At 58.7% G+C, this 13,369-nt stretch overlaps 1 protein-coding gene across 7 annotated transcripts in view; it reads right to left on the reverse strand.

Moving 5' to 3' along the window:
* Positions 1-13,369, reverse strand: part of ADGRL1 (adhesion G protein-coupled receptor L1) — a 108,185-nt gene that overhangs the window by 12,176 nt on the left and 82,640 nt on the right. For 2 of the 7 annotated variants that reach the window (XM_063616149.1, XM_055236159.2), the window contains exons 4-9: positions 10,646-10,755; positions 7,034-7,051; positions 2,639-3,439; positions 1,343-1,657; positions 628-731; positions 147-332 (exon numbers count right to left, since the gene is read on the reverse strand). In XM_063616149.1, coding sequence (XP_063472219.1) covers positions 147-332; positions 628-731; positions 1,343-1,657; positions 2,639-3,439; positions 7,034-7,051; positions 10,646-10,755 — 1,534 coding nt within the window. Of the gene's footprint in view, positions 1-146; positions 333-627; positions 732-1,342; positions 1,658-2,638; positions 3,440-4,644; positions 4,730-7,033; positions 7,052-10,645; positions 10,756-13,369 lie in introns of all 7 variants that reach the window. The other 5 variants (XM_063616150.1, XM_055236161.2, XM_055236162.2 and 2 more) reach the window with 4 other exon arrangements.

Below are 13,369 nucleotides of genomic sequence, written 5' to 3' on the forward strand. Positions count from 1 at the left end.
GCGGGGGTGGGGGGTCCTTCCTCTCTGAGGAAAGGAGTGGAGGTGGCAGCCTGGCTGGGAGGTACCAGGTCAGATACTTCCCGAGCCCCTGGGGGCAGGCGCCCTCCCCACACCAGGTCAGCGCCACCGCCACCACCAGGCCCCACCTTGTTGTAGTTCTTGCCGGCTGACTCGCGCTCGATGGGCCGCAGGGCCTGCAGTTGGGCATCCAGGATGTCCAGCAGCTGTTCCATCAGCTTCACGGAGGAGGAGACGTCCCCCGCGTAGATGGAGCCCCGGGTGTGTCGGGCCAGCTCGCTGGCGATGTTGGCCGCATTCTCCCCACTCTTGATCTGCATGAGGTGGGGGCAGGGAGGGGGAATCCCAGGACTGTCAGGGACCATCCTGCCCTCCCCGGCTTCCCTGGCCTGTGCAGCCTCTCCTATTTCTCTCTCTGCTTCCCCGTCACCATCTGCCCCTTCCCACCCCATCTGTCCCTGCTCCCTTTGTAGGCCAGGGAGGTGACCCCACAGTCCTGCCTTCCAGACCTGACAGCCCATGTCTCCCCAGTTGCTCCACGACCCCTGCTGGGCCCTGGGCCCTGGGCCTGAGCACATGTGCCTGCCTGCGAGGGGTGGTGGCTGGTACCTTCTGGGCCACCTGGTTGACCCAGGGGGAGGTGCAGTTGCTGAGGTCAGGGCCCCGGGGGTTCCAGAGCCCCAAGGCTGGTAGACACTGGAAGGAGGCAATTCCTGCAGGGACAGACAGACAGGAACAGACAAGGGAGCCAAAGGGAAGAAGAGAAGGATGGGACGGAGAGGGGGAAAGGAGATGACAGAGAGAGGGGGACGAGCGGGCGAAGAGGGAGGTGAGGGAAACACGGAGAAACAGACATGAAGCAGGCTGGACAGTCGAAAGAGGCACCACTCACTTGCCCTGAGCTCTCCCTCCTGCCCCCTTCTGTCTTTGCCTCCAGAATTAGAACCTTCCAGCAAGGCCCATCTTGAACGCCCCCTCTCCACGAAGCACCTGCCAACCCTCCCCTCAGATCTCCAGGACACGCGGCCCTGCCCTTTTCACACTTCAGCTGGCCATCCATGTGAAGCTGTGCCCGGGGCTGTTGCAGGTCAGCCTGAGGCTGGGAGCCAGGTCACCTCCTGCAGACTCCCTGCAGGTTCTGCAGGTGGGGCTGGAGGCACTGAGTGGCTCCTGTGCCGTGAGAGCTCTGCTGGTCACTGGGGATGATCCCTGCCCTCAGAAAGCCTCTGCTCCGCAGTACAGACCACCACCCACACATGCATCTGTGCTAAGCTGCTGGGGGCATGGCCCCCATCCCTCGCCTGGCTGCAGCCTCTGTACTCACCTCGAGTCCCCTTGGGGCAGGGCCTCTCCACCAGCATGCCCTGCTGGGTGGCCGGCCACTGGACCCGCCGTACCTCTCGGGGCTCACAGAAGAGCTCAGGGGACACGTGTAGATTCGGGGCTGGGGGCCGCCGGGTGCTGGGGACTGGGGCTGTGGCTGGAGGCAGATCAGGTCCCAGCTGGTTGATGGCACCCACTGGGTGCGTGGTGAGGGGTGCCCGGCGGAGCGGGGTGGTGGCTGCGGGCGAGGCTGTGCTGGTGAGGGGCGTGGGCCTGGCTGTGGTGGTCGTGCTGAGGGGTGGGGAAGTGGCTGGGCCTGGAGAGGGGATACGAGACAGGGTCATCCCCGTGCTCAGGGCCATGTCACAGCATGCCTGGGCAGGGGTCCCAGGCCATCCTAGCATCTTCCTCATCTACTGACGTGGAAACACGTGCTAGGCCCCACTGGGTCTGAGAGTTGATCTCTCCTGGCCTCTCTGTGCCCACCAAAATCCCTTATGCCCATGGGACCATACAAAGTAGCAAAGGGTGGTAAAAATCCACGATGTGTACCGTAAGTTCTGAGAGAACAGTCGGGAGAGGCAGGGACGGAGGTGTCTGGGGGACAGGAACCCTCCCAGGTTGAGCCCCTGAGGGCAGGAGCCCTCCCCAATCCAGGTCAGCCCCGCCACCAGGCGGAGGCTGAATACCACCGCCTCCCATTCTCGTTCTAGCTGACTTTGGCTTATGTAACCTGGCTAGGCTCCCTCCTTCTGGGGGCCTCAACTCCCCCTTTTGCAAACAAGATGGGGTTAGATAGGGCTCCCTGGAGCCCTGGGGCGGCACAGAGCTAGCAGGGCAGCTAAGGGAGGCAAAAGAAGACTGCAGAGTTGCCCTCAGCCCAGTCAACATCAGCAGCTCAGCTCTTTTGTGGATACTGGACTTCCACCCAGGATTTTGGTGGATCCAAGGGTTCCTGGAGTAAAGGTGCCCAAGTCCCTGGGAGAGGCACTGCAGTTCAGTGGTTGGGAAGCTGGGTTCAGATCCTCAAATAACTTAATCCCCTACCCACACAGTGCCTCAGTGTCCTCATCTGTAAAACAGGGCAGTAAGGATCCCTGTGTCATAGACTGTGAGGAGATGAGTTAATGACTGTGAGGTGCTTAGAACAGCGTCTGTCACATGCTGTGAATTTCCTTTACCTCCCAATCCCCAAGAGCTCACAGGATGGGGCTCCCCACCCTGGGACCCAGGGGTGGGTGGGGGTGGAGGAGACAAAGGCAAGCAGGCTCCATGCCTGGAAGTAAGTCGTCCTCACCAGCACTGGGGTCGGGCGGCCCGAACTCCAGGCTGTAGCGCACCACGAAATAGTTGTTCCAGACGTACAGCTGGTTGTCGCGAGGGTTGTAGTCAACGGAGGAGATGAACTGGTAGGGGTTGGGGAAGGCGAGGCTGACAGGCTCCTCGCGGTTGGCATTGGTGTTGAAGGCATAGTCCACGCGGTTGCCAGCCGCCTCGCTGTCATCATCCACGTACACGGAGCGCAGCACGTACAGGACCCCACACACCATGAAGGCGTTGGATGCCGAGCGCTTGTCGTAACCCGTCTCCCACGTGCCCTCAAAGCGCAGTGTGTAGGGGTTCAGCTGGCTCACCACCAGCCGCCCGTTGTTGCCCTCGGTGGCGTAGATGACCCACAGCCCGTTCTCGTCCACTGCCAGGTCAATGTCGGTCTTGCCGCCCCAGCGGTAGGGCGAGGTGTCATGGTAGTTGGCAGTATTGATGACCGTCTCCCCGCTCTTGATGCGCGTCCGCAGGTCATACTTGACGATGTTGCGCGTGCGCTCCTTGTTGTAGAAGACGGCACCATCGTAGACCACAAAGCCTGTGCCATCCACGCGGTTGGGCAGGCGGTAGGTGGTGGTGTGGCGGGCAGCCACGTAGTCCTCCCATGAGGCATACTCAGTCAGTGTGTCCGTGCGGTAGGGGATCCAGGGCATCACGTAGATGCGGTCACCCGCCTGCAGCGGGTCCTTGCACCATGCGCCAGACTGGTGCTCCGACTCGTGTGTCGAGGTGGGCTCCAGCACCTTCTGCAGGGTCCCTGGGCACACGAAGACTGGGCAGAGTGGGCAGGAGGGGCGGAGACGGGAGAGAAGGGACAGACGCGAGAGGGAGGAAAAAGGGTGGGGGGGAGAGAGGCAAGTTGGTCACGCTGCCAGTGGGGAGCCAGGTTGTCCCCTCCTGCTGCTGCAGTCACGGTTGCTTGGTAGGGCTGGTGATGGGAAGGGGGTTTCCGGGCTGGGACCCGACCCCCTCCCCACGCCCTGCCCAGCTGCCCCTCTCCCTGGAAATGTGAACCCTGAAGGCCATTAAGAGCGGGGTTAGTGAGGGGAAGTGGTGCCCCTCTTCCCTTCCCTGGCTGCTAGAGACCCCACAGGCTGGGGAGGAGTTTGGCAAGAGCCCTCCCAGAGGTGGTCCCGTGTGATTTAAGTGGGGGCAGAATCTCCCCACTACAGTCACTCCTGACTTTGACGGTCCAGGGAATCAGCACCCGGCCCCTTCTCCCTCTTCTCTGCCACTTAGGGAAGAGCTAGGGTCCAAGGTCCCATCCTTCACCAACCACACCCGGACAGATTTTTTTTTTTTTAACTCCTCTTTCTTCCTCCTGCAAAAATTGCAAGGTAGAGTGATGTTTCCATACCCACTGTGGGTGTCAGGAGTGTCCCCCTATTCCAGGCTGGGGGAAGGATAGGGGTTTCAACTCTCTCCCCAGGTTCCTGATACAGCCTGCTCCCCACCCCCCACCCGGTACCCACGAAGTCAGTAGCCGAGGAAGGGATTCCCAGAGGCAGCTCCCAGGCTAGGACAGGGAATGGAAGAGTCTGGCCCCTCCTGGAGGGCGCCCAGCCCTGCCCCCAGCCAGCAGGGTCTCTCATGGGGTCTGGCTCAGCAGCAGACAGTGGCACTGTGCACAGGGGTGGGGGTGGGGACATGGAAAGGGACAGGGCTCCCGGGAGAGTTGGGGAGGGAGAGGAGAGCTGTGCAGAGGGAAGAGAGACAAGGGCGTATGGGGCTTGGCGAGGTCCTGGCTCCGTGGGAGGCTGCGCTGCAAACCACCTGGGAAGAAAGGGTTAGTGCTGGCGGAGGAGAGAGGGGTGAGCAGAGAATTCACTCCAAGGCCTAGGCCCGACTGAGGGTCCCTCAGGGGGGCAGTCCCAGGTCCAGCTCGGAGGGGGCAGGGGAGGGAACCAGGCGCTAGGATAAAGACCCAGCCCGCCCCAGCCAGGCCCCCCACCTCCCCTGGCCCGGACCCCGATTTACCTGCGACCATCCCCGGCTCGGGAGGAGGGACCAAGGCAGCGCTGATGTCAGAAAGGTGGGGGGCCCCGCCCCACCCCCCCAATCCCTGAAAAGGAGGAAAACCTCAACTGCATCTCGTTGGCCACTGCTGGCCGGCCCACCCTTGCCCAGTCACGTCCCAGCGCCACCTACTCCTAACCTCCCCTTGACTGATCTGGGTGTCAGTGTGGCCAGACCCCCCCATCTCCCAGAGTGCGCCCCTCCATCCAGGATGGCCGGGCCTCCCTCACCTCCCGGCTGGCGGTACCCACACATAGGCCAGGGCGAAGGCACAGGGCGAGGGTGGAGGGTTTGCAGTGAATTCTCTGCTCCTGCTTGGCATGTCACCAAAGCAGCTGGCCCCGAGGGAACCGGGGGGGGGGCTAGGACCTGGCACCGGCTTGGGGGGCAGCCCCAGTGGCAAGAGGGGCTTGGGCTAGTCCTCATTCCCCACCTCCAGCAGGCTTGGGAGGGTGGGGGACAGGCAGCACTCCCTTCACAGCATGGGGACAATGTGGCTCAGGGGCCCCCTGGCACAAAGGAGCCAGGAGGATGTAGTTTTTGTAGAGGGAGAGGAGCCTGGGACATAGAGCTGGGCAGGAGCCAGAACGACGCTGGCTTGGGCCCTGGGGACTGGCCATCCCCCTGTCCCTGATGCCCCGAGGGGTCGGCCTGCACACTCCGTCCAGCACACTGGCCTATGCCCAAGCCGGTCCCCACCCCCGCCAGGTGTGTGGCATCTGAGGGGACGTGTTTGTGTGAAGGGGACGGTGGGAGGCCTCAGAGCCTAACCTGCTCAGAGGGTGTCAGGGGAGGAAAAACGTGGTTAGAGGTCAACCCAGGGGAAGGGGGAGATGAGGAAGAGTCTGTCTAGGGCCTTGGACAGCAAGGACCCTTCACCAGCACCAAGCTCCCAATCCCTCCTCTTGCCTCCCTTGCCCCGTCACCCCACCCGCCCTGCCCTGGCCCTCGAAGAGAAAAGCTCCAGTGGTGCCGCATCCAAACCAGTGGGCCTGCAAGAAGAGTGGCTGGTGCTGGGAGGGAGAGAGACTCCAGGAGAAAGAGAGGAGAGTGGAGGGGTGTGGTGAGGGGGCGGACCTCGGGCCAGCAGCCCAGGCCTCTCTGAGATGGGGCAGAGGGGAAGACGGGGAGGGGAGCAGCTCAGAGGGACCCTGCCCCACCTCCTTCGGAAGGGATGCTCCACAGACCACTGTAATTTCAAGGCAAAAGGGATCCCTAAAGGCCATGTCCTCCAGCCCCGCCTGCTGCTGCTGGCCTCAGATGGGTAAATTTCCCAAAACTTTCTGGAGAGGAAATGGTCATCCCTAACGTCTCACCCTAGAAGCCCCTCAGCAGCAGCACCTCTGCCCCCCCAGTAACAGCCAGTAAAGGCCAGCCCCATCCACTAGGGAGTTCTCTGCCAGAAATTACGGAGTCTGTGGAAGTCCCCAGACTGTGCCCCCGCCGCCCACCGCCCCTCTCCCTGGTCCTCTAACCACAACAGCCCAGAAGAAACCCTGACTGCAGCTTTGCAAGTGTGAAAGAAACAGAGAACACGCTCCCCCACCCTTCGCTCCCCCAACCACGAGGCCCGCCCCCGCCCCCTCGCCCTCATTTTTTCATTTTTTGGCAGGCTGCCCCCTCCCAGGGCTGGGGACAGCTGACACCCCTCCCCAGGGCTGGGCCCCCAGCTGGTCAGAGATGGGGATCAGGTTGGGGGTGGGGAAGACTGGTGCTCCATGCTCCAAAACAGCTCTGGGCCTTGGAAACATCAAACCAGAAGGAACTTAAGCCACCAGGAGCCCGAGACATAGAAGAATCTGCTCCCCGGAAGGAAAACAGTGGTGTCCCCTCCAGCCCGCCTCCCCTGAACCAGAAACATGTTATAAAAGGTGCAGGGGAAGGAGGAAGAGAGAGGGGAGAGACAGAGAGAGAGATAGAAAGAGAGAGAGAGACAGCTCACCCGGTGCCCCAGTGGGGGAGCCGGGGAAGGGAGTCCCTCCCTCCCCACCCGCCCTGGATGCTTATACACTTCTCCTGAAGGAGGCAAAAGAAGTATGAGAGAAGGCCAGGTCCCCCGAAAGGGCCAGGGACCAGGAAGGAGGGACAGAGAGAGACAGAAACAGCGAGAGAGAGAAAATCCTGCCCAAGCTCAGAGAGGAGCTTCCGTGGGTATCTGGAGGGTGGAGATGCCCGTGGCCGCACCAGGGCTGGCCCCGCTGGGAGGACAACCCGGGGTGGGGGATACTGACCGGACCAAGTGTGGGTGGGGGAGAGAAGAAGGGGCCGGGAGGGAGGGCGGGTCACATAAGTATGGTACAGGTAGAACAAAGTGTGAGTTAGGGGTTAGCATTGGTAACAGTGCGTTTACCTTTCTGCTCCACTTCTACTTTAAGCATCGGAAGAGAGAGAGAAAACAAATTGAAAAAAAAAATGTGCAAGAAAAAAAGAGAAAAAAAAAGAGATTAAATTGCTTTCGTTTCTTTTCTGGCAACACGCCCCCTTTTCCTTTCCTTCCTCGCTCCTGCTTCCCCAACCCCTTCCGTAGCAACAGCTCGGGCCCCCGCCCCCAGGTCCCTTCCTCTGGGGGTGGTCAGATGGGGCCAGAGGGTGCTGGGGAGACAGTCAGAGGGACGAGGGGGACACACACAGGAGGGAGAAGACACAGAAAGACACAGGAGTGGTAGGGGGGTACAGGCAGGCAGGCAGACAGAGCCCTCAGGTGGGAGGGGGCACCCTTGGTGCAGGGCGGGCAGGGAGTAGGGAGCCCCAGCTGGGAGGTAGGCTCCGGTCAGAGGGGGCACCAGGGAGTGGTGGGGTGGATAAGCCACTCGGCTCCCTTCCCACCCTGCCTGCTGCCCTCCTGCTAGAACCAGGGGCCCTAGAGGAAGGGGTTCAGTGTCTCCCAGGGCCTGGGCCCACCCTCAGCCAAGAAACAAGCTGAACTCCTTCCCCTTTGTGCTGGCCTCACCCAGGTCCAGCTGACTTCCCCCAAGCTCTCACAACCCAGAAGAAGCAAACACAGAAGGTGGTAGAGCCAGGCACAGAACGACAGAGAGGCAGACGGGCAGTTGCACCCAGGCCCCAGAGAGAGCCAGGGTCGGGGAGACGGAGGCAGAGAGGTGGCGGGGGTGGGGAACACAGACTGGGTGGGACAGCAGGTGGGGGCACAGACACGCTCCCAGGCTCCCCAGGGGCAAGCCTGAGGCTCGGCTTCTCTGCTCAACCCACCCAGGGCCCAGGAGCTGGGAGCTCCGCCCTGCCCGCTGCCCTGAGGACGGGCGGCACCTAGGGGAGGAAGGGGCGAGGTTAGACTGTGCTCAGCTGCAAAGCAAATCCAGCATTAGTCGGGCTTGTCCAGTGTGTGGGAGGGTTCCCACACATCACGTGCCCCCTGCCACCCACCCCTGACCCACCATCACCAGCACTGGGGTCATCCCAGCCTCTGAAGCCCTGGGCCAGGTGGCTGCCCAGGCCGCTCCCCACTGCATTCCTGGCCCCTCAGGAACTTCTGACCGGAGGGACTGGCTCTCCTGGCCCCTCTTGAAGGTTCTGGCAGGGAGCTCCGCAGGGGCAGCCTCTGGCTCCCTTCCCAGCGCCTCACCCAGGGCCTGGCACTCAGGAGATGCTCAGCGAACATTCTGGGGACGAGTGCCTGGCCTCCCTGTCCTCTAGCTACCTCCTGTCCCCCCTTTAACTCCAGCCTCCTTCCTCTGGAGGATCAGGAGTTAGCTCTGCCCCCAACGTCCACACCGTATGTGTGCACACACGTGTGCGTGCATGTGTGTGTGTGTGCTTGTATCTCCTGTCTCCCCAAGGGCTCAGGCTATCTCTCTTCCATCAGACAGCCCTCTGTCCCTGGAGCCTGCCTGGTCTCTGTTGGTTGTGGCCCCTGGACCACGCTCAGGGCCTCGGCTCCAGGAGGTCTCTCAGCTCCTCTCCTCCCCTAGCTTCTTTCCTGCGGCTTGACCTGGGCCTCTCATCTTACTTGCTTTGGCTTCCACTTGGACCGGGGAGTTCTTCCTGCTCTTTATCTCACCTGCCTCGGGAGAAGTTGGGTTCATTATCCGTTGTTATTTTAATTTTGATTACCATAGCAATAATCGTAATTGACAAGAGGCATTACAAGGAGTTGCAACAAAAGCAACGACTACCAAGTGTCCAGCACTCACGAGGGGCCAGCAACTATGCTACGCACCTCATGGGCCATCTTTTGAGAACCCTGTCTACAGATAGGAAAACTGAGGTACAGTGAAGTGAGGCCACATGGCTGGCGGAAGCAGGCACCATTTCCTTTGCATCTACAGCTCGGGTGCACACAAGCTTGACACACATTGTCGCTACTCCTTGCAGCTTCCCAGGGAAGGCTTTTGACCCCTCTCCACCCCATCACAGATGAATAAACAGGCTCAGCTGGCTTAAAGGGCATTGGTAATATTACTGAGCACATCCTGAACCAGGCATGGGTCTGGGCGCTGGGTCGGCGGGTAAAGACGAAGCCTCTGCCCTTGGGAAGTTTACACTCGGCACTCAAAACCCTGCCACCGGGAGCGACTCTGTGGCCGGCCCTGGGCCAAGCGCTTCTCACATGTCATCTCGCAGACTCACACCTCCTTCCGTAGTGGCCCAGAGAAATTAAGTCATTTGCTCAAGGTTTCAGAGCCAGAAAACTCAAGAGCCCAGTCGAGTCTTGAACCTACACCCATCTGACTGCTCCCCTGTGCTGAGCTCGCTGCCTCCCACCCCCCTTCCCTGCTGCCCCAGCCACGGGAGTCGGCCGTGTCCCCAGTGCTGTGGGGAGGCTTCAAGGAGCAGATGGGCGTCCCCCTCAGTGGTGGCTGAAGGCCTCAGGCGCTGAAAGGAAAGGACGAGGAGTAAAAGAAGAAAATTACGGAAGCACAGAAGGGATCCTGTTTCCCCAGCGTCGAGTCACCTGTGAGGAGAAATCAAAGGCTGGCGGGGAAGGTTGGGGTGGGAAGGGAGAGGAGGGAGAGTTACAGGGCCTCTTGGTCCCCAACCCCGGCCCGCCACACTCAGACACCCTGATGGCCCTGCCTTCTCCCCACTCTGCCCGGAGGCCCTACCACTAGGTTGGCTACATGGAACCCATTGTGGAAGGAGAGGGGAAGGGATAACGGGAAGGAGGGAGGGAGGAGAGAGGGCAGGAAAAAGGTGATGTCAAGGGTGGGGTGCTGAGGAGGAGAGACCCTGTCTTTGTCTGATCCCCTTGGCCAGGTGCAAGATGGCCAGGCTCCTGGCTCCCCAGATCACTTTCTTCAGGCTGCCTAGAGGCCACCCTCAGTCCAACATGGCGGCATTTCCTTTGCAGACAGGAAGTGCCACATGGTAATGGGGAAACCAGTGAGGAGCTATGAATCTGTTGAAAATGCCCCCCAGCCCTTCACCCTGAATCTGCCACCAGGCCTCGGAGGGTGGTATCCCGCTCTATGGGTGTAGAGTCCAGTTTCCATGATTGGGAAGGAGTGTGTGGGGAGTGAGGGTGCTGAGAGAAAGGTGCTGAGAGGGGCAGTGGGGTAAGTGAGAGGGAAGAGAAGGTAGATGAGAAGAGTCAGAAAAGGAAGGGATGTGAGAAGAGGAGGGAGGCAGATGGGCGAGAAAAGCATCGAGGCCAAGGGAGAAGAGAGAGATGTAAGTGTGCCAGGCAGAGCACGGGACCATGGCCTGGCAGTGTGGAAATGAGTACAGGGTGCATGAAGAAGCAGGGTGAGTGGGCTGGGGTAAGGAGAGCTGGAGAAGGTGCCCCCACAAGAGGGGACAGAGTCTGTGAGGAGGGGGAGCAAGCACTGAGTGTGGACACTGGTGTCTGGGAGAAGAGAATGTGTGTTGGAGAGAGCAGGCCCGGCTCTCCCCACTGTGGCCAGGCCCCATGCATGTGTGCACATGTGTGATGAGTCAAGGTGTCTCCTCCTCACTCACTCATGGGAGAAGGGCCCGCATCCGCACAAGGAACAAGATGACTCACTGTAGGGGACACAGTCGTACTGCACCTCCAGGTACTTGTAGGTCCCGGGACAGGGGTCAGGAAAGGCGTCTGAGCCGGCGACCACCACGCACTGGGTGCGGTTGTTACACCTTCAGAGGAGAAACAGGGCATTGGGAAAGAAACACATAGACGGGGTGGTGGGGGTGGGGGTGCATGCTCCAAGGTCATGGTGTCATAGACACCCTAAAATTGGGAAGGGGCAGTGGAGCTGGAAACCAAGTGATATAGTTTGGATCTGTGTCCACACCCATATCTCATGTTGAATTGTGATCTCCAATGTTGGAGGTGGGGCTTGGTGGGAGGTGATTGGATCACGGGGGCGGTTTCTAATGAATGATGAAGCACTATCCCCTCCGTGCTGTTGAGATCTAGTTGTTTAAAAGTGTGTAGCACTTCCCCTGTTCTTTTCCTCCTACTCCAGCCATGTAAGACGTGCCTGCTTCCCCTTCACCTTCTGCTATGATTGTAAGTTTCCTGAGGCCTCCCCAGAAGCAGAAGCTACTATGCTTCCTGTACAGCCTGCAGAACTATGAGCCAATTAAACCTCTTTTCTTTATAAATTACCCAATCTCAGGTATTTCTTTATACCAGTATAAGAACAAACTAATACACCAAGCCCAGAGGCCTTGTGTGGGCACTTTTTGTTTCCTGCCTGCTCTCTCTTTCCCACCAGGGTTCTTCCACTTTCAGCCCCAGCACAGCATCATCCTCAGGGCTGAGAAGGAGTCACCCGCTAAACAGTGCTTTCCTGGCCACCCCTCATCTCTTTCACTGTGAGTGTAGCTGACACTATTATATCCTTGGCATTTTTCTTTAAATGGACTTTAAGGCCCCTTCACTGTTCACTAGAGAGTAATACATGTGAAGCCATGCACGTGAGGTGGTGCCTCTGCAAACTTACGATCAATGAAATGTTCAGTGTCCAGCTGTGTCCACTTCACACCATCTCGTGGACACGTCCCACCCTTTGGGCAGTGCTGCTGTGCAGACTTATAGCCAGGGCAGCCAGGAGAGAGCGTCCCCAGGGGAAAGCCATTCTCAGTTCCCAAGAGGGAACTCCTCCAAGTCACTGTCAACTTCCCAGGGGGCTGGCTAGCATGTAAGGGGGAACCTATTTAACAACAACAAAAAGATGTGTCTCATCTGCTGTCTGTCCCCACTGTCAGGGTCCCTGTCCCTTGCAGCAGGCTGGGGCTAGGCCAGGCAGGACACGGGCATGCAGGACATAGTTTGAGAGGCTTCCCGACAGGTATGGGGCAGAAGAGGCCCTGTGTCTCCCCTTCAATCCTGCTCTTAACCAAGGGTACTAAACACAGGCAGACACTTGAGAAAGGACTAATGATCTAGCAGGGAGAGAGAAAAATGGGGGGCAGGATGGGGCATGGGAAGATCTGTCTGTATCCATCCACCTCACCCTCTTCTTTAAAAATAGAACACTGGCTGGGTGTGGTGGCTCACGCCTGCAATCCCAGCACTTTGGGAGGCCAAGGCGGGTAGATCACCTGAGGCCAGGAGTTTGAGACCAGCCTGACCAACATGGTGAAATCCCGTCTCTACTAAAAATACGAAAATTAGCCAGGCGTGGTGGTGCATGTCTGTAATCCCAGCTACACAGGAGGCTAAGGCAAGAGAATCACCTGAACCCAGGAGGCGGAGGTTGCAGTGAGCCAAGACTGAGCCACTGCACTCCAGCCTGGGTGACAGAGCGAGACTCCGTCTCAAACAAAACAAAAAAAATAGAACACTGGGGCAGGGTGCAGTGGCTCACGCCTGTAATCCCAGAACTTTGGGAGGCTGTGGTGGATGGATCACTTGAGGCCAGGAGTTTGAGAGCAGCCTGGCCAACATGGTAAAACCCCATCTCTACTAAATATACAAAACTTAGCCAGGTGTGGTGGGGCGCACTGGTAATCCCAGCTACTCAGGAGGCTGAGGCACAAGAATCACTAGAACCCAGGAGGCAGAGGTTGCAGTGAGCCGAGATTGCACCACTGCACTCCAGAAGTAGACAATTCATACATGTTAAGTTGTGTGCTGTTGTGAGTAGCCTGATGAAATCTCATGCTGTATGGGGCATGCTGTATCTGCTCCGTTAGTCACTGGTGGTCATCTCAGTTATCCATCAACTGTCACGGTTTCACAGTGCTTATGTTCAGGTAGCCCTTAGTTTATGTAACAATATTTTACTACTAAAAATTATTATTGTTGTTGTTAGTCTCTTACTGTGCCTAATGTATTTTATTATTATTATGTTTTGAGACAGGGTCCCGCTCTGTTGCTGAGGCTGGAGTGCAGTGGTACAATCCTGACTCACTGCAGCCTCAGCCTCCCAGGCTCAAGTGATCCTCCAGCCTCTGCTTCCCAAGGAGCTGGGACTGCAGGTATGTGCCACATGCCCTGCTAATTTTTTTTATTTTTAGTAGAGATGGGGTTTTGCCATGTTGCCTAGGCTGGTCTCGAACTCCTGGGTTCAAACAATCTACCCGCCTTGACTTCCCAAAGTGCTGGGATTACAATCATGAACCATCACACCCAGCCTATTTTATTTTATTATTTTTTAGACAGGGTCTTACTCTATTGCCCAGGATGGAGAGCAGTGGTGTGATCATGGCTCATTGTAGTCTCAACTTCCCAGGCTCAGGTTATTCTCCTGCCTCAGCCTCCTGAGTAGCTGGGACTAGAGGCAGGCACCAACACGCCTGG

Source organism: Symphalangus syndactylus, chromosome 13 (assembly GCF_028878055.3).
Source record: "Symphalangus syndactylus isolate Jambi chromosome 13, NHGRI_mSymSyn1-v2.1_pri, whole genome shotgun sequence".
In the NCBI taxonomy this organism is placed as follows: Eukaryota; Metazoa; Chordata; class Mammalia; order Primates; family Hylobatidae; genus Symphalangus; species Symphalangus syndactylus.